At 40.8% G+C, this 19,369-nt stretch overlaps 1 protein-coding gene across 2 annotated transcripts in view; it reads left to right on the top strand.

Annotated features, from left to right (window-relative positions):
• Positions 1-19,369, top strand: part of FRK (fyn related Src family tyrosine kinase) — a 138,266-nt gene that overhangs the window by 78,610 nt on the left and 40,287 nt on the right. For both annotated transcript variants that reach the window (XM_087865413.1, XM_045798509.2), the window contains one exon: positions 12,925-13,046. In XM_087865413.1, the coding sequence (XP_087721539.1) occupies positions 12,925-13,046 (122 nt within the window). The remainder of the gene's footprint in view (positions 1-12,924; positions 13,047-19,369) is intronic.

Below are 19,369 nucleotides of genomic sequence, written 5' to 3'. Positions count from 1 at the left end.
TCTGGTGTGGGGCAGAGTGGCCCAGCGAGAACCAGGGTTTGGAGTGGGTGATGGCAGACAGGAGAGAAAGTCTTTCCCTTCAAAGAGCAGCTGTGCTTTTCAAAACTCAGTGCTGGGTTCCCAGTCTCAGAATTCTCTGGGGCACGTGGGAACCTGCAGCATCCGGAGCCCCACCTCCGAGTTGGGAGTATTTGCCTTGCACACACTTTCCTGGGCTTTCTTAGCAAACTGAAGTTTGAGAACTGAAGCCCTAGAGGAGGTTAAGAAGTGTGGCGCGGTGGGTGGGGAGGGACACAGCCTTTCCCCACAGCAGTTCCGAGGAGTGAGGCTGTAAAATACTTGTGCAACGGTGCTTTCCTCTAATTCTAAGCAAAAACAAGCAGAGAACTAATTTTCAGGTTTCAGGAAAATCCACCAGTGTGCTGGCAGAACCTTCCTTTTGTTTCCTGACAAATAGCTTGTTGACACTGAAAACGAAAGGTGTATTTTCTGGCACTGTTTCTGGCTTTCCTTTTGACAGGAACAAGCTGCTTTGTGGATAGGTTTGGCTTCTGCCATTTCGGAGTCCAGTGGGGGCATTTACATAGATTATAAACACTTCAGTTATTCATACCAGTGTGATTATTGATAATTATTAATGATAGCAATGTTTAGTTCGTAGCTGGGTGCACAGGATCAAATTATTAAAAAGAAAGGAAAAGAAAAAGAGAATGTGTATGCCCATTCTGACCTTTGTGGACTCTATCTCCCCTCTTGACTGCCTTGGGACACCTGCTTCATTTAAACCCTAAAAAGTGAGTGAAACTAGTGCATATCTGTGATGGTAGCGGTGGGTACACATATACACACCCCCCATACGTCCACATCTGCATATATGCGTGTATCTCCGTGCCACGTGTAGGTTAAGAGAATAGATTTTGGGGGCGCCTGGGTGGCATAGCGGTTAAGCGTCTGCCTTCGACTCAGGGCGTGATCCCGGCGTTATGGGATCGAGCCCCACATCAGGCTCCTCTGCTATGAGCCTGCTTCTTCCTCTCCCACTCCCCCTACTTATGTTCCCTCTCTCGCTGGCTGTCTCTATCTCTGTCAAATAAATAAAATCTTTAAAAAAAAAAAGAATAGATTTTGTTTTTCATTGTGTTTGCCAAATGTGAAAGACAATTTCACTTAAACATTTTGATTTTTATATGGATTTAAGAGATATCTATAAAGAAACCCAACCTCAATGATTCCTTTATAATCAGAAATATTATTTCTATTCTATATATGGTTATTTTTTATAAAAGGGTACTCTTCCTGGTGAAGAGATGGCTCATTTTTCTTTGGCTAAAGAAAGTTGTATACTATCTGATTTGGGATAAAGGATTTAATGAAAGTAAATGATGACATAGAGTGTAACGTTATTAACCCATCTAGAAGAAGGTACGCACATGGACTACTAGGAGACCCTTGCAGGATACTTGTAGCTTCTGGTGTTTTGCATTTCCATAAATATCAGTGATAACAATGAAGTTGAAGGATATCATTTATTTCTTACCTAGAAAAAAATGCTAATAGCTGTTGGCCAGGCTGCAGTTGAGAAATCCGGATATTGTCTCAATCCTAGAGTGGATTATGGTCCTCACTCGTCTACTCCTTCCGAAGATTCTGTCCAGTTTTTCTCCACAGCTGAATTTATTTTGATTACTTTGACTTCAGGAACACACAGGCAAACCCTCTGGAATTCCATCTGCCCCATATTGCTGCCCACTGAGTGATTTTAAAAATCTACGCTCTCTCCTTCTTATGTTGCTTCATTTTATTTCTCTTTTGCACTTACCACCTTTGAACACACTGTGTAATTATTGATTTATTTTATTTATTTTCTTTCTTCCCCCATGAGTATGGGAGCTCCATAAAGGCAGGACTTTGTTCCTTTCGCTGCTCTATTTCTACCAATTGGAACAGAGCCTGACACATAGTAAGTGCTCAATAAATAATTGTTGAGGGGCGCCTGGGTGGCACAGTGGTTAAGCGTCTGCCTTCGACTCAGGGCGTGATCCCAGAGTTCTGGGATCGAGCCCCATGTCAGGCTCTTCCTCTATGAGCCTGCTTCTTCCTCTCCCACTCCCCCTGCTTGTGTTCCCTCTCTCGCTGGCTGTCTCTCTGTCGAATAAATAAATAAAAATCTTAAAATAAATAAATAAATAATTGTTGAATGAAAAATGAATGAGCGAAGGAATTTTATGGTGGTAGACTGTGGGTTATAGCTTTGTTACCAGCTCTTGCGTGAACCTGGGGAAAAGAACCCCACTTAGCCTTATTGTGTAGTTTCTGTCACAGACACCATTGAGAATTTAATGAAACACTGGACTCTTTCCCAGAGGATGCACATACTCATTAAAACACATTTCCAGTAAGTTTCAGAGGTTTACCCATGGACCCTCATAAAAACTTCTTTCTAGTTCTATATTCTGCTCACCTCTCCGGTGTCCCTCCTGTAGAATACTTCTCCCTTGTTCTTGCCTTCCACACTTTCATCTCTTAAATTTGTTCATTAAATGATTTTTAAAAAAACAAGTCAAATTTTCCCATCATTTTTGCAGGTATGACCAGAACTCAAAATTCTTTACTGTGTTAAATCTTTTTTTTTTTTTTAAAGATTTTATTTATTTATTTATTCGACAGAGATAGAGACAGCCAATGAGAGAGGGGAGTGGGAGAGGAAGAAGCAGGCTCATAGCGGGAGAGCCTGATGTGGGGCTCGATCCCAGATCGCTGGGATCACGCCCTGAGCCGAAGGCAGACGCCTAACCGCTGTGCCACCCAGGCGCCCCTACTGTGTTAAATCTTAAATGGAATATGTCATCCTCCTCCTAATGTACTTTTTGAATATTTGCCGAAGATCTCCTTCTACGGTGGAGTTAGTGGTTTCTACATGGGAGCACCTGTAAACATCAAAGGCCTGGTTTTGGTTCTTCTTCATTTAGTCGACCCTCTTCCCCCACCACTGCCCACCAAACCAGTCTGCTCACAGACGTGCTGCTGGTTCTTCACCTGGGCCATGCCCTTGTCCTTCATTTTTTTTGGATTTCTCATCTCTGCCAAATCCTTATTCCAAGTGTCTTTCCTCTAAGATGCCTTCCACTGTTGACACACTGTTGGGTTGTTTATTTCTTGGATTACAGCTCCCTTAGCACTTAAATGCCCCTTTTGTTTTTGTCATTTTTATTTATTACTCAGTTAAAATGATCTCTTATCCCTCCCTTGAGAATCTAAAATTCTCAAAGGCAAAGAAATAGACCCTTTTTTTGCTCTTATGCTTCTTCATCTGTTTTCCATATAGTTAGTCTGAAGTGAAAGTTTCTGATACATTTTAGCAAATGAAGCCTACAGAAAACTATGTATGACCATGTTGGGTAATAAGGTTATGATACCTTCAAGTTGTATACTATCTGAATTGGGATAAAGGATTTAATGAAAGTAAATGATGACATAGAGTGTAACATTATTAACCCATCTAGAAGAAGGTACACACATGGACTTCTAGCTCACTAGACTGAACATTTGGTCTTGTTCATTCTGTGGACGTTCCCAGCGAACAAGTTATTTTATAGATCTTTATTTTTTTAAGTAAACTCCGTGCCCAGTATGTGGCTTGAACTCACTACCCTGAGATCAAGAGTCGCGTGCTTTATCAACTGAGCCAGCCAGGTCCTAGACATTGTAATATCAATTGCGTTTACTTTCTTTGGATGTGACAAAGATGGAAACTCCTTAATGATTAATGCTTTCAACTCTAAATCCATATTTCTCTCGTTTCTAGGACAAACATTATCACAAATGTATAAAAACAAAACAGACAGGTTAAAATTTTTTTTTTTTTTAAAGTTTTTATTTATTTATTTAACAGAGATAGAGACAGCCAGTGAGAGAGGGAACACAAGCAGGGGGAGTGGGAGAGGAAGAACTAGGCTCTTAGCGGAGGAGCCTGATGTGGGGCTCGATCCCATAACGCCGGGATCACGCCCTGAGCCGAAGGCAGACGCTTAACCGCTGTGCCACCCAGGCGCCCCGACAGGTTAAAATTTACACTTATATTTCAGGCTTGATTGGAAATGCCTTTATATATTCACACACTTTGTATGTATGTATGTATGTGTGTATGTATGTATGTCTGTATTTTATTTATTTAAAGTAGGCTGCACGCCCAGTGTAGGGCTTGAACTCATGACCCTGAGATCAGGAGTTGCACGCTCCACTGACTGAGCCAGCAGGCACCCTTGTTTTTTATTTTAAAAGAGAAATCAATATTAGCTTCCGTTTCCTTTTATACAAATAGGAGGTGGTTGTGAGACCAAAGCAGTGCCTTGAGATTGAATCCCTCGCTGAACTTGGTTATGCTCTTCAACTTTTTGTGAGGAATAGAAAGCTTTTGATGACTAGACACTGGCAGGTGGGTTCAGGTTATAATACCCTTACAAACATATAGCACCACACCTTCCCCAGGGGTGACAGTACCAATTAGTTCATCTTACTTCCTTTCTAGAGAAGTTCCTTCCAAATTCCCCTTATACGATGACTGTACAGGTGAACAGCAACAAAAAAAGCTTTATCAAATGAACCAAGCGAGGAGCTTCCTGGTTTCTTTGTGACTGCAAGTCATACCTCAGATATTGAAGGTGACATTATCACGTGATCACACATTTTTTACATGTGTGCAGCCCGGATATGCTTGTGTTTGGGAGGACAGGAAAATCAGCTTCATTTTTGATCTTTACGTTCATAGGCAAATGTTCTCTTTGGGAGAAGAGAGTAGCCAGATTGGAATCTGTGGTCTGTGGCCAATTAACATGTGAATCTGTGTTGCAACTGGCCCAGAGCAGATAAGTCTTCTCCCATAAGCGCTTAACACTCCAAAGTACGTGGCAAGTGCAAATAAAAGATTACATGAAAACACAAGCTTTATCTAGTTCAACATTCAGTATAAATCGAAAGACATATAAATGTCCACATTGAGGTACTATGTATTGTTTCATCAAAAGGTATTTTATTTAACTGTTCCAAAAGGCATATGGGGTGTTTTCAGTTAGGCTTTGTACGGGGAAGGTCTGTAGGCTCAAGTGAACGCAGAATAATCTAAAAAATAAAAAGCAGCTCTAACTTTTGTATGCTACATGCGAAACCGGAAGGGCGGTCACTGAGGACCGGGAATTCTGGGGAGGCGGATTTAAGCGATGCCAGTGCAAATGGCCATAAGAGAATGAGTTGAGTGAGAGCCGAAGAGCTGATGGTGGGGAAGACACTGTTCAGGAGATGGCTCGTGTCCAGATGGCAGAGGGCCTGAAATTCCAGGTTAATAAGGATTTCATTCCATAAGCAAAGGGAACCCTTAAAACGTATTAATGTGTATGCATTGGTGAGATGTATCAGATCATATGATCAAATGATTAACGTAGGGGCAATGGCCTGAGCAAGGCGGGGGCATCTAGGGCAATGCGTATAACACTGTAACATCAGTCCCTGGCTGCTTGTACGTGATCAATAAGCAGAAGCTGTTTATGAGAACAGAAAGTAAAATATTGCCATAATCTAAGTGGTGGTGATACAGCGGACAAAGGTTGTGATGCGGGAAATGAGAAGGAGGGAATGAGTAACAAAATACATATGAGCATTATTTGCTTTTTTTGTCCTTCTCATGCTATGTGAGTGGTAAAAGAGAGTCAGGGTTCACTTTCTGTGAGCTCAAGGGGCTGCTGAGCCTCAGGAGACTTTGTAGAGGGGGAGGGGCGTGCTCACCTGGACGGAAAGGGGACTTCACAGGGGCTGTCATCATATGGAACTGCCATAGCTCAAGGGACCATGATAATGATTTAGATACGGTAAATGACTAAATGTGATGATGAGCGTACCCTGCAAACTGTAGGTATTCTGCAAATGGTACTGTCTCTATGTCTCCTAAGCCACGCTGGTGAGGATGACAGGTGGTCTTATCCACTGTAACATGGGTCTGTGATGACAACAATAAAGACAGACCTATCCCCGAGTTCCCACCTGGGCAGTCACCCCAGGTTACTTTCCTCATGGGTGGCTATGCCAAGCCGATCTACCCATTTTCCTTTCTGCAGTTTCTGGGAAGATACCAGTATTCTTCTGGGGCTGGTTTTAGAAACTCATTCTTCTTCAGGGTCTGTCTACTGTGGTTTAAGTCCAGCTGTCTTGCTTGTTAGGGAGGCACAAGGAAAAGAAATTATATGTTGAATTTTGTAAATGTTATTAGGAATAGGTTTTTTTTTTTTTTCTTAAATGTAGGGTGAGTGGTGCCTGGCTAGCTGAGTTGGTAGAGCATGCATCTGCTGATCTTGGGGTCATGATTTCAAGCCCCGCATTGGGCATAGAGCTTACTTAAGAAAAATGGAAGAGGAAACTAACACCATTTGATCGGAATTATGAGTGTATGAGACACCTACTTTGTGCCAGTCACTGAGACGCAGAGTGGACAGAATAAGACTATTAGGAGGAATGAGGAAATATTAATGGAGATACCACATCTTTATTTTTTTTTAATTTTGTTCATTTATTTTTTTTAATTAAGTAAGCTCCACATGCAACGTGGGGCTTGAACTCGGGAAGCTGAGATCAAGAATTCTATGCTGTACCAACTGAGTCAACCAGGTGCCCCTGGAGGTACCACATCTATTTACATATTGATTTCCCTAAATTTTGATTGATATCTATATTATTTAAATGTTGATATTCAGTAACAATGCATAAGTTCTTTTGTTTTTTTAAAGACTAATTTTGTCTTTTTTGTCAAATAAAGAACCTCCAGTTATCACACTACAGCTTTAGCCTTTTTGAATTAGTAAAATGGCTTACCGCCACCTGGTGGCAGCATGTCCTAGTCAAGAACGGGCAGGCAGGATGGAAAAATCACCGGGGAGGAAACTTCCAATACAAACACATCTAGAGAAGGGAGGTCATGTTCACATATTTATTCACGTTTCATCATGACCTCACACCTAACATGTCTAAAGCCAAATATATAATTTCTCCCTTAGTTTTCTGAAAATAAGTGCTATTTATTGAGCATGAGGGCGGGCAGGCATCCAGCACTTGACATTCATTTTTTTTTTTTTTTTACTCTAAAAACAAACCTACCAGGCAGTTATTATTTTCACTAACAAATGATGAAATCTGGGCATAGAGAGGTTAACCTTCCCAGTGAGAAGCTGTAGTGTTCTTCAGTATCGCACTCTGCCTTTAATGCGTTGCGGGGTATATTGTTCTTCAGTCATCCGGATTTGAAGCCCGGGGGTCATGTTTGCTCTTCTGTGAGTTTCCCTCCTCATCCATCAGCGCCTGTCCCATACTCCTTTGAGATTTTTCTTGTATCTATCAATTCTAACTGCCAAAGTTTCTACTTCAGCTGTCTTATAACATGTAGATTGTTATATCATATTTCTAATTAACTTCCTTAGATTTTTTTTTCTGTTTAAGTAGATTGCAAAGTAATATAAAACTACATCTTACTGTAAATATCCACATTATGGGGAAGAATGCAGAGTAAAAAGTGGAAGTGGTTGGTTGTTTGTTTGTTTTTTGCCATCGTTTTTGTTTTCTCTCACTAATCTCCAGAGAAGTAAGCACATAAAAGTTTTGGTTTGTTGGTTTTTAAAATATAAATAAAACTAATATTTTGATTACTCTGCAGTTTACTCTTTTTCGTTCAGGAGTATGTCTTGCAGATCTTTCTGTGTCTGTGCTACAGAATTTATACAGGTGATACTGGATAGATGTTTGCAAAATAAACCTTAGACTTCAATCACATACTCCTTTCATCCAAAACAGACATTATGCTTTTTGCTCCATTTTCATCTACTTGAAGCATTTCCTTCTCCTAGGTTATTATGGATCTCCTCTCCTTTTTGGTTATTCTTAATCAAGATCTCTTTCATGGCGAGTATGGCATAGCAATAAAGACTAGTTTCATAAAAGATCAATAAAAGTGTGTGTAGTGTCCTTATATTGGATAATTTTCACATGTAGACCTCAAAGTCTAACTTATTATTCTCAGCTGTCTCATAAAAATTTTTAAATTTTTTTTACTATTCCTATAACTCAGTAGTTCTCCAATTTTACTGTGCCTCAGATGTAGCTGGAGACTTATTGAAACCCAGAGACTCCACAGTCTCTGGTGCAGTAGATATGGGGGATGCCTGCAGATTTCCTTTTCTAACAAGTTTGCACGTGATGCCAATGCTCCTGGTCTAGGGACCACACTTCGAGGGTCACTAACCTGTAAGGCTGTCCCTGGATGCTTCCCTATAAGACTCTCCTGGATCCATCCTGGGATATCCTGATTACTTCTCAGCACTCGTTGGTTACTGCACACATGGAATACAGCATTAAAAGTGGCTGTGGTGGGCACACAGGCCTGGGGTGTGCGTGACCCTCTGGAATGGGGCCAACCGGGACTCTAACAGGCCGAACGGAGAAGAATGACAGTTCTGCCACAGGCTCAGACCACAAATTAAGGAACAGTTTTCCCATGTGCAGAGGGTGGACAGAGCTATCGTTCTCCAATTAGTCTCTACAGCAGCACATGCTGTAATGATTCAGCACACGCTCGAACCTATAGTGGTTGCGTCATCATTGAGTATGAAAGATGGCATTATAATCCCACTACATCAGAAAACAGTTTGTTATTTATATCCACTTCCTGGTGGTAGCTCAGCCACGTAAAATTCCAGGTATTAAGTGAGCTGATGCATCCAGTCAAGTGTTTATGGCCATTTCATTGTTACTGTGGAGTCAATACTGGTGTGATTTGCCTTGTAAAGTGAGTGTACAAAACTATTACACAAGAATCTAAAATTGGTGAGACAAAAAAAGGATTTTAAAAAAATTACCACAGAGTTCCTCTCTGCAAATGTTGTAAAATTACTGTATCTTTGATTTACAAAAACTGCTTGCTTATACATATATTGGGCAGAGAAAATACATCATTTGCAGATTTGATTATACAAAATACAAATGTATGTGTATAAAACATATAATGGAATTTATTCTTGAGAATGATGAGATAATATGAGATATAATCGTACTTCTAAGAATTTAATCTGCTAGATAAATTGTAATTCTTGTAAAGGTTTAAATATTTATATTTTGAGCAAACATTTTAATGCTGATGCATAATCAATGCACTCAGAATCTAGGAAATGCCCGGGTTGATCAGTATATTTGATCCCTGTTCCTAATGTGCTTGAAATATTTGTGCAAAGAAATTTTGCCATTTCTGGAAATGGAGTAAAAAGATGCTATTAGCTATTAACTATTAGCTTTCATTGAGGGTGCAACTGCCCATAAAAATACAGTGTTTTTTATGTGTTCACTTAGACTTTATATAAATGACATTATAGTGGTATGTATCATTCTTCAACTCCCTTTTGTCCCTCATGTTTTAACTGCTGTGTATTATTCTGTCTCATATCTATAACTAAGTTTATCTATTCCCCTACAATGGACATTTAGATTGTTTCCAGTTTTTTAGTACTAGAATTCGTCAGTGAATGTTCTTGTGATTTATTTCCTTCAGCACATATGGTATATAATCTGGCAGTGAAATTGAACGTTATACAAATGTGCAGCCTTCTTAGATATTGCCACATTGCTCTCTGAAGTAGTTGTACCGCATGATACTGCCTCTTGTATGAAGGTTCTTGTTTCAGATTTTTCCCAGTACCCGAAAGTGAAAGTTTAAAATTTTGTCTAGCCTGAAAAGTGTGAAATTTCATTGTTTTAATATTTACTGGTATAAATAATAATACTGTACAGATAGAGACTGTGCTTCTTTTCTTATTTTTATTAGTTATTGGATTTTCCTTTTCTATGAACTGTACAATTATATATGATGTCAATTTTTCTACTGTGTTGTCTCTTTTAAAAAAATTCTTTGTAGGGGCGCCTGGGTGGCACAGCGGTTAAGCGTCTGCCTTCGGCTCAGGGAGTGATCCTGGCGTTGTGGGATCGAGCCCCACATCAGGCTCCTCCGCTGTGAGCCTGCTTCTTCCTCTCCCACTCCCCCTGCTTGTGTTCCCTCTCTCGCTGGCTATCTCTATCTCTGTCGAATAAATAAATAAAAACTAAAAAAAAAAATTCTTTGTAGGGGTGCCTGGGTGGCTCAGTTGGTTAAGCATCTGCCTCCAGCTCAGGGCTTGATCCTGAGCTCCTGGGATCGAGCCCCACATCGGGCTCCCTGCTCAGTGGGGAGCCTGCTTCTCCCTCTCCCACTCCCCCCCATTTATGCTCTGTCTCTCTGTCAAATAAATAAATAAAATCTTTTTTAAAAAAAAATATAGGTATATTTATTTATTTTGAGAGAGGGAGTGCGCCAGTGCAGGGGAGGAGCAGAGGGAGAGGGACAGAATTCCAAGTAGACCCCAAGACAGGGCTCGACCCCACGGCCCCTGAGACCATGAGCTGAGCCAAAATCAAGTCAGGTGTCTAACCAAGTGAGCCACCCAGGCGCCCCGTCTTTTTTTTTTTTTAATTGATTATAAGTCTCAATGTAATCTGAACACTATTCCTATTATTGGTTATATACTTTACAAATGTTTTCTCCAGGTCTTTGGCTTGTATTTTAATTTTATTTCATGGTAATCTTGCTGTTGTAGAAGTTTTTAATTGTGGTGTAAGAAATATTATCAATCTTTTCCCTTAAGGTTTTTATGTCTTTTTCTTTTCCTCTTATCTAAGAAACCCTCCCCAGTCTGGTATCCTCAGAAAGTTTTTAAGTTTGCCTTAGGTCATTAATCTATGTAGAACTATGTTGTAAGTGGCATTAATTAATTTTTTCCATATGGATTATTCATGGTAGTAGCATTGGTTATTGAGTAATCTGTACTTTCATCTCTAATTTGTGTGTTTGGGTCTGTTTGAGGTTTTGTTTTGTTTTTGTTCCATTAGTCTATTGACTTATTTCTGTAATCATAGAAAGCATGCATTTCTATTTTTCTGTGAATTCATTATATAGCCCCTTGGAATGTTTCCATGACTTCCATAGTTTCCATCAGATAAACGGTAGTCTGTGGACATCAATTTGGTTCCTGATGTTGAATCAGTGGGGTGGTCATTAGTGCAGTCTACCAGATGATTCCAGTTCTCTGCCTTCTGGGAAATGGTGCGATTGTGTTTCCTACTCTCTTTGCATTTAGGCACAAACATATTACTTATTTGCAGCGATTTCATTCTTGTATAGAAGCTTTAGCTTGAAGCTGCAGGAGCCAGCCTGTGATTGGCCACATTACTCCTGCCTCAGCAATCCTGGAAGCATGAGACGGAAATGCCCTGGTAGAGCTAGAGATAGACCTAGAGCAGAGCCCCAGGCGGCCTTCCGTGGACATGCAGCTGAGGGAAGAGCAAATCTTTGTTGTCTTAAAGCATGGAGATTTTTACCACTGTTCATCACTCTAATATAACCTGGCATATCCTAACTGATAGAGTTAATATTGTGTAATTTGCAACTTGATGATTGGCAAATGGTTAAGAAGTACCTTGCCTTTGTTAGAAGGTAATAATTATGTTTTAATGTCTCTCTTTTCACTTCCTTTCTCCTCTTCCTTCTGATTGTATCACCCTCAGTGCACTCATACTCCCCAATATCCATGACCTTTCAAACCAATTGGAGCCAATTTTTGATGGCCTGTATTTCCTCGCTCAGCCTACAGCCCTTCACACAGCCTGTATGTCTTCCCTCAAGCCTACGTTTCTTCTCTTCTAGTGTCTACATTTTTAAAGATGATAGCTGAAAAGATAAATGTTTTACCTAAAATCTTAAATGATAAAGAACAACTTTGTGACTCTAGAGAGAGGGGTCATCAGTGAAAAGCAGGTTTTCTCAGCTTCCTCTTATTATCATATTGTTGTCTACTGACTTGATATTACATCTTAGCCTGGCTCCAATGTTAAAATCCATAATTCTCGGGGTGCCTGGGTGGCTCAGTTGGTTAAGCATCCAACTCTTGATTTCAGCTCAGGTTATGATCTCAGGGTCCTGGGATCGAGTCCTGCATCAGGGTCCCTGCTCAGCGGGAAGCCTGCTTCTCCCTCTGCCTGCAGCTCCCCCTGCTTGTGCTCTCTCTCTCTCTGTGTGTCAAATAAATAAATAAAATCTCAAATATAAAATAAAATCCATAGTTCTTTGTCGGGGTTAGTCACATTCACAAACGTTTGTGTTCAGTACCTGACTTTTATATTTCTGGAATGTTCAGGATAGGAGGGTAAAGATAAGAAGTGAGGGTGGCACTAGGAAGATACTTCCCAGGTGGAAGCATCTTTTTCACAGCATCTCTCCACCAAGGACAATTTCTTTTGTATTTGATAAGTTCCTCCTAAACACGCAAAATCGTCTCATATTATGGTGGCGTTGGGTAGTAATGGATGGGGGGGGGAGGAATTGATGCCCAGAGAACTCTATTTTTAATTGTTCACACTTTAATGTGAAGTGTATGAATCCTTTGATTGGAGCATTTGCCTCCTCACACCTAGAAGGTGTTAGGTGAGGCGGTGAAAGTTTGATGGTGATGATAAGTAATTATAGAGCATGGAACCCAGCAGGCTAATGTGGTGGGCCTACCCTGGAGGCTTTGAATTTGACAGAAGGAGGACACGTTACCTCTCAGACAGAATAGAATGCAGATGTGAGAAGGGATGTCGTACCAGGCATTGGCCAAATTCCTATTCTATAATTTTTAAAAGACTCCTGTGAGGGTTACAGACATCCAGAAAAATCATCTCGAGTATCGAAAGGTACTATTTATACCTGTAATAGTTTCACTAAAGAATAGCAGACATTTCTGATAGAATACTTTCTTGCCAAACTTCCTGCTCCTTAAAAAATGACTATTGATTGGTTAATTAAAGTTTACATCTGTCTCTTTTTAGGTGGTTCTTTGGAGCAATCAAGAGAACAGATGCAGAAAAACAACTATTATATCCAGAAAATCAGACTGGTGCCTTTCTAATCAGAGAAAGTGAAAGCCAGAAAGGAGATTTCGCCCTTTCAGGTATGGGCATTGTTTTGTGTGATTTAAGTGTGGGTGTGAGGGTCTGTAGTAATGAACCTGCTGTGTGAACATGGACAAGTTAATTTGAAATTTGCCTTATTTCTTATCTTCATAATAAGTACCAAATTAAATCTGAACTACCCAAGAGTAATACAGAAATTAGCAAGCAATTTCTGTCTATGGATAGGAGTCTCTGTAAAGAAATACATGCGCTCTGGCTATGAAATGATAGTCATATAGACCTGGCTGCATTTTCTCACTTTTGCATGATCTAGGAGTCTATCCTTCTAGGGAAATGAGAAGCAAAAAGCGAAAACTACACTGTTGTCAAAATTGATCTTTCCCTAGTACAGTTTCGGTTTTTGCATTTCATTTGTCTTTGCCCAGTAAATAGAAAATGAACTGAAATGCTGGATGCCATTGCATCTAGTTAACTCCATGACACATAAAATTTAGCCAAATGTAGTTTTCTAACTAAGAGTCAAATACATGTTTACTTTACATTGTCTTAGGAAGGAAGAAAGACCTACTAATTGTCTTTAATAGTTACAGGTGCTTACATGCATGTCTCTGCCTTCAAGAATCTCTGTTTCTCGGGGCACCTGGGTGACTCAGTTAGTTAAGTGTCCGACTTTTGGTTTTGGCTCAGGTCACGATCTCAGGGTCATGAGATGGAGCCCCCGACCCTGCTCCCCCAACCCGGGTCAGGCTCCACACTCAGCGGGGAGTCAGCCTGAGATTCTCTATCTCTCTGCCCCTCCTCCTGCTCATGCTCTCCCTCTCTCCCTCAGATAAATAAATCTTTAAAGAATCTGTTTTTCGGTGTATGTTGCAAGTCTACGGAACGTCCTTTCTTAAAGACCATCCAGACCATCTGTCATGTGAGACTTTTTCTCTCCTTTGCTCTGCTCTGACCTCTGTTTTGCCCAGGCCCATCATGTGCTATTATGCCCTTTAAAGTGTGCACTCTGTCTAGATACAAACATTGTGGGGGAAGGGATTTTGCCTTCCTTTATCCCTGTTGCCCTGCGGTAACTGTTTATTAAACACGATGGGGGCACCTGAGTGGCTCAGTCGTTAAGCGTCTGCCTTTGCCTCAGGGTGTGATCCCAGAATCCTGGGATCGAGCCCCACATCAGGCTTCTCCACTGGGAGCCTGCTTCTTCCTCTCCCACTCCCCCTGCCTGTGTTCCCTCTCTCGCTGTCTCTCTCTCTGTCAAATAAATAAATAAAATCTTTAAAAATAAATAAATAAATAAATAAATAAACAAACAAACAAACACGATGCCCAGGCACCTTACTGTGTCTGCCTGGCTCACTGAGCTGAAGTCAGGACAGCCTCCACAGGTGCACCAGGGAAGCAGGCCCTGAGTTCACATGGCCTAGGAACTTTGATCGGACCTGAACTCAGGCCTGACTGTGTGTGTTTGGCACCCATTTTTCTTACTTACACCAGGTAGTCCCAAATACTGAGGCAGATGCATGGAAGCTGGAAAGGATTAAGGGCAGTGATGTTGAAGCACCTGTTTTCAGAGGCTCCATCCTTCAGCCCCTGCCTCTTCCTGCACCAAGTTATTATGGTGTTCTCAAATCTTTTGGCTTCAGCTCCACCCCTACTTAGAGGATGCTGTTCTGATTACCATTTTTGAAATGTGCTCAAGTATGTGCCACTGACCTTGCTAATCTTCCTTATACCCAAGGTAATAATAAACCAATACAAAGACTGATACACGATGGGCATTTGCCACTTAGAATTGATGGCCCATCAGCCTGTGACTTCATACCAGGGCTCACCTATACACACCCAGGTGACATACGTGAATATTTTATTAGGTCTAATAACTTTTTTCTGATCATGAAAGCAATATCAACATTGTTATGTAAATAGAGAAGCTCAAAGAAGAATAAAAAATATCACCTTCTGAAGATATATTTTTAATATCAAAATACCTTTCCTGGAAAGCTTTTTTCTGTGCTTCACCTGTAAGTATATTTATTTAAACAAACACACACTCATGTCCGGAAAATAAATGGAGATCATCTTATAAAGAAAAAATATATCTAAATATAAATATGTGTGTATATATGCATATCTATATTTACATATACACACACACATATTTGTGTGTGCACATGTATACAGTGGACCTAGGCTGCGTTTTTCTTATTCTGCCTCTCAGTGTCCTGTGAACAATTTTCCATGTCCTTTCATATTCTTCTACATCATTATTTTAGAAACCATATAACCTTCCATTGTATGGGTATGTCGTCATTTACTCTATTTCATGTTTTGGGTATTTTTAGCTATTTTGCGGTTATAAAGTATGATGCAGTGAACATCCTTGTAGATAAATATTTGAAGACTTCCATGAGAATATCGTACTCAGAGGAAGAAAAACGAGTCTTTTGGAAATCTCTACCCTTAATAAGAGATAGAAGAGAATCCCTTATTTAAATGCATCCATGTTTGTCTATTTAGCTTTCCCAGTACTTCTATGCAAAATTAGGTAATCATTATTGAGCTAAAAGCTAGATTAAATGTTTTAGATTAACATTAAACTTATAGAAGAAGAATATTTCCATGAGGAAAACAAACTAAAAGTAGGATTGCTTGAGTCATATCTTTGAATAATGCCCAGGCTGCAGTGACTATTCTGAACACTCTCTAAGTAGAATATTATGGAACAAAACAGCTTTACAGGCTTAGAGCAAAATTACAAGGATATTGGCTTTTATGTGCTGAGAATACTGTAGCGCTTGCTTATGGATTTAGGAAGCTTTGTAGGCCTTGCTTGGAAACCAGCATATCATTACAGATTCTTCCTGAATGAAGTCAAACAATTTAGAGTCTTTCACACAAATTATCTGATTGCTGTGTATTCACTGGGGGACAAAGTAAATGCAGACCATTATATTCTACTGAAAGGAAAATTTTCTTATTAGCCAGAAGGAGGGCTATCCAAGAGAAAAATGGAAAGAAAAAGGTCTTCAGTATGTCCACATTAAAACAAACAAATAAACAACCAACCCACCCAACTGCTGACTGTTGATTACCACTAAGGATCTTCAGATATACTATGGATTTATTTCTCAGTGCAGTTGTCCCCTTAATCAGTCTGAATTGATGGTCTTCCATTTTGCTGACTGCTATGCTGCCAAAGGAAGGCAAATAATACTCCTTTTCTATCTCTGTCTTTCCCACATGCGTCTTCCTTAAAAGTATTGTCTTTATTCCTTGGGCGACAATGGCTTGCAGCTGTCAGAGAAGAGCTTCATGGTGGAGCATGATTTATGGATGCTGGGGCGGGCTGGAGAAGCAGCAGCCCAAGGTTGGGATGGGTGCTAATTGGCTTGTTGTGATCCTTGCGTGGCTGTCGGCTCTTATGAGGTCTGAGTAGATCTGGAAAGAGAGTTAAGGCCATGACACTTCTCATAATGGCAAGACACTAATTAGCTGTGAATTGCAGCAGCACTTCTGGATATTACATATTATATGTGGTAGCCAGAGAATCTGTCTTCATTAGATGCATGACAGGTAGTTTTAGTAGCCCTACTGTTATTTGTCATTGGTAGTGAATTGTTTTTCTGATAAAAAATACAAAATTTCGATTGCAGGTCAACTTGTTTGGCTATTTTTTGACTTCAAGTCCTTTAAAGGCAATCATTATTGTTATTACCATTAATATTAAGTTGATGTTTGGAGTTCTATAAGCATTTATATTATTGTTTAAAGTACAAGAAAGTATACTTTGAGGGCTAACACTGAGCTGCAGATAGGTTTTTCAGAAGAGATTCTGCATTGCACATTGTAATTTTACTTTATGCAACTCTGCATCTAAAAACCTCCAGAGCAGTAGAGGGAATTCCAGATTCGTCCTCAGTGAAACACTTAAGAGCAAGTGATAACAGATTGAAGATGGTTGAAAAACGATGACATCAAGGACACGTGGCCAACAAGCTCATCAGTAGTATTCAGGAGTTGACATCATTTATTTATGCATTTGCTTATTTCTTCAACAAACTTTCAAGTGCCTACCATGGGCCAGGCTTTTTTAGGTGAAGGGCTGCGAAGACAGCAAGGCACAGTCCCTGGACCCAGTCTTCAGGAAGATTATAATACAGCTATCTAGTGAGAGGCAATGGGGGCAGGGCCCCGGTCTCTGAGGTGTGGGCAAGGAGGTTTCACAGAGGAGGAAGCATTTGTGTTCTGGGCCAGTTTCTGTTACCAGGTAGCTGTGTGGGAAGGCAATGCACAGGGTTGAATGCCTGTGTGTGTGTGTGTGTGTGTGTGTGTGTGTAGTGGGGATGGAGAAGAGGAGAGGAGGAATGGTAGAAAATGAGCCTGGAAAGGAAAGTTGGAGCTACACCATTCAGGGCCTTGTGCACCATGTGAGGAATTTGGCCCTTGTTCTACAGGGGGAAGTTTTAGGCAGAAAGTGACCTGGTCTGACCTTGGAGAGCATGTGGAGAAGGGACGGGCTTTACAGATGATAATCCACAGGGGAGCGACGGGGCAAACACAGTGGCATCTCTTGTCCCTGTTAGAAATCCTAGGTGCATGGCAGCAGAGTTCCTCAACATTCTGCACGGAGGGGCAACAGGACCCAAGCTCAGCTCATCCCACTGAGGCTCTGCTCTGGCACAGGGCGTCCCCAGAAGCCACAGGGCCTGTCTGTTGCTCGGCTTTTCTTATGGGGCAAGTGTGGGAATCGCCCGAGGAATTATAACAACAGTCTTTGTCTTGGTGCTGTGCAGTCTGGGCTTGGATATCAACTATTTCTCAGGTTGTTTGGCAAACTGAACACCTATGGGCTTTGGGCACTGCAAAGGGAAACCGCAGCTCCCTTTTTGTCCAAGGAAACCATGGGATCTCCTGGAAGTTGAGTTCAGGTGCAGCCCCTCCTCCTGATAGAGGGTGACAGTGAAACAGGCCCAGTGGGTCCTTGCCACACAAGCAAGAATGAGCTTCTAGGGTTCTTTACTAGAGAGTTCTGCTTATCTCCACAGATGAGAGCCTGAAGCAGGGAAGAGGTATGGCAAATAGAGAGTAGGAAAGGGAGGTGAGAAATATTTAGAAGACAGAACTGATAGGAGTGGGTGGCGAATCAGAAATGGGGTATGTGGGGATGCAGAATCTAGGATGACTCTCGGATCTCTGACTTGAGTGCGGGGGGCATAGATGAGGTATATAGGAGGAGATGGCTTACAATGAGAGAGGAGAAAAGACCAAGGCGAGAATGCTTAAAGATGTTTGAGGCAATAGACATATGGCAGACATACAAGTAGCCATTATCTCTCTCTCTCTTTTATTTATTTATTTTTTACTTGTTTCTGCTGAATTTGAGCAGAGTACTTACTATGATAAATTTCCATTATGGTGAACATGTTGGTCCCATGGAATATGCATGACTTTTATGATACTTTGTGATTGCTCTGAAATCCCTTCTTAAGAATGTAAGATAGTCCTCTGCAGTGACATATTTTAATTTTAAAGTAAATAGAGATAATGAGAACCAAGTCAATGTTTTTGCCCTTCAAAGTAATAGATTGCCCTTGCTTCAAGTACTGCACAAGGGTAGAAGGGTCTTATAGAAAGGATATCACTTTCGTTAAAGGCTCTTGGCTGGGGCGACTATGTATTTGCTCCTTGAGGATAGCTTTGATGCTTGAAAGTGGCTGGAGTTATCTGAAGCAACTTTCTGAGTAACATGGATGATGAATCTGAGTGATACCATGGGTACAAAGTGATACGACTTTGTAAATATTTCTGCATGTCTTATGAATTAATTCTGAGGGTAACTCAAAGGCTAATGAGAACAACAGCAGCTTCGTCAGGGAAGATGCGCACCCTTTGGTGTTGACCCTTGTGTCTGTCCTTCACGTTGAACTTTCCTGTTCCAAGAGTCACTTGTATTTATGAGCGCCTCTTTCACTGTAGGTCAAAATGTACTTCTCAAACTAGATTGTAAACTCCTTGAACAGAAGACACACACGTGTTTTGCTTCTGTTATATTCTTCCTATCTCCACAGTTCCCGTATCATTTGTAAAGCCAGCGACGCTCAAACACTCACCTCTTTACCCTGCAGTCCACCAGGAGCAGAGATAAGCAAGGCCATTGTCACTTGCTTACACCTCTGAAGTCTGGACCATGCAGGATCACAAAGAATCCTATTTGCTGTGCTTCAGGCTTATTTTAGACGGACTATTTCTCACCCTGACAGGTTAGTTGTTTCCAGGTAATAAGACTTTTGTAGACGAGACAAAATTGGAAAAGGCCATCACTTGTAGTGTGGCCTCTGTCTCTCTGCCTGGCACAGGGTTC

Source organism: Ursus americanus, chromosome 11 (assembly GCF_024610735.1).
Source record: "Ursus americanus isolate L20-20 chromosome 11, mUrsAme1.1.p, whole genome shotgun sequence".
NCBI lineage: Eukaryota > Metazoa > Chordata > Mammalia > Carnivora > Ursidae > Ursus > Ursus americanus.
Note: the sequence above shows the minus strand (reverse complement) of the source record. Positions and strands in the feature narration are given on the sequence as shown.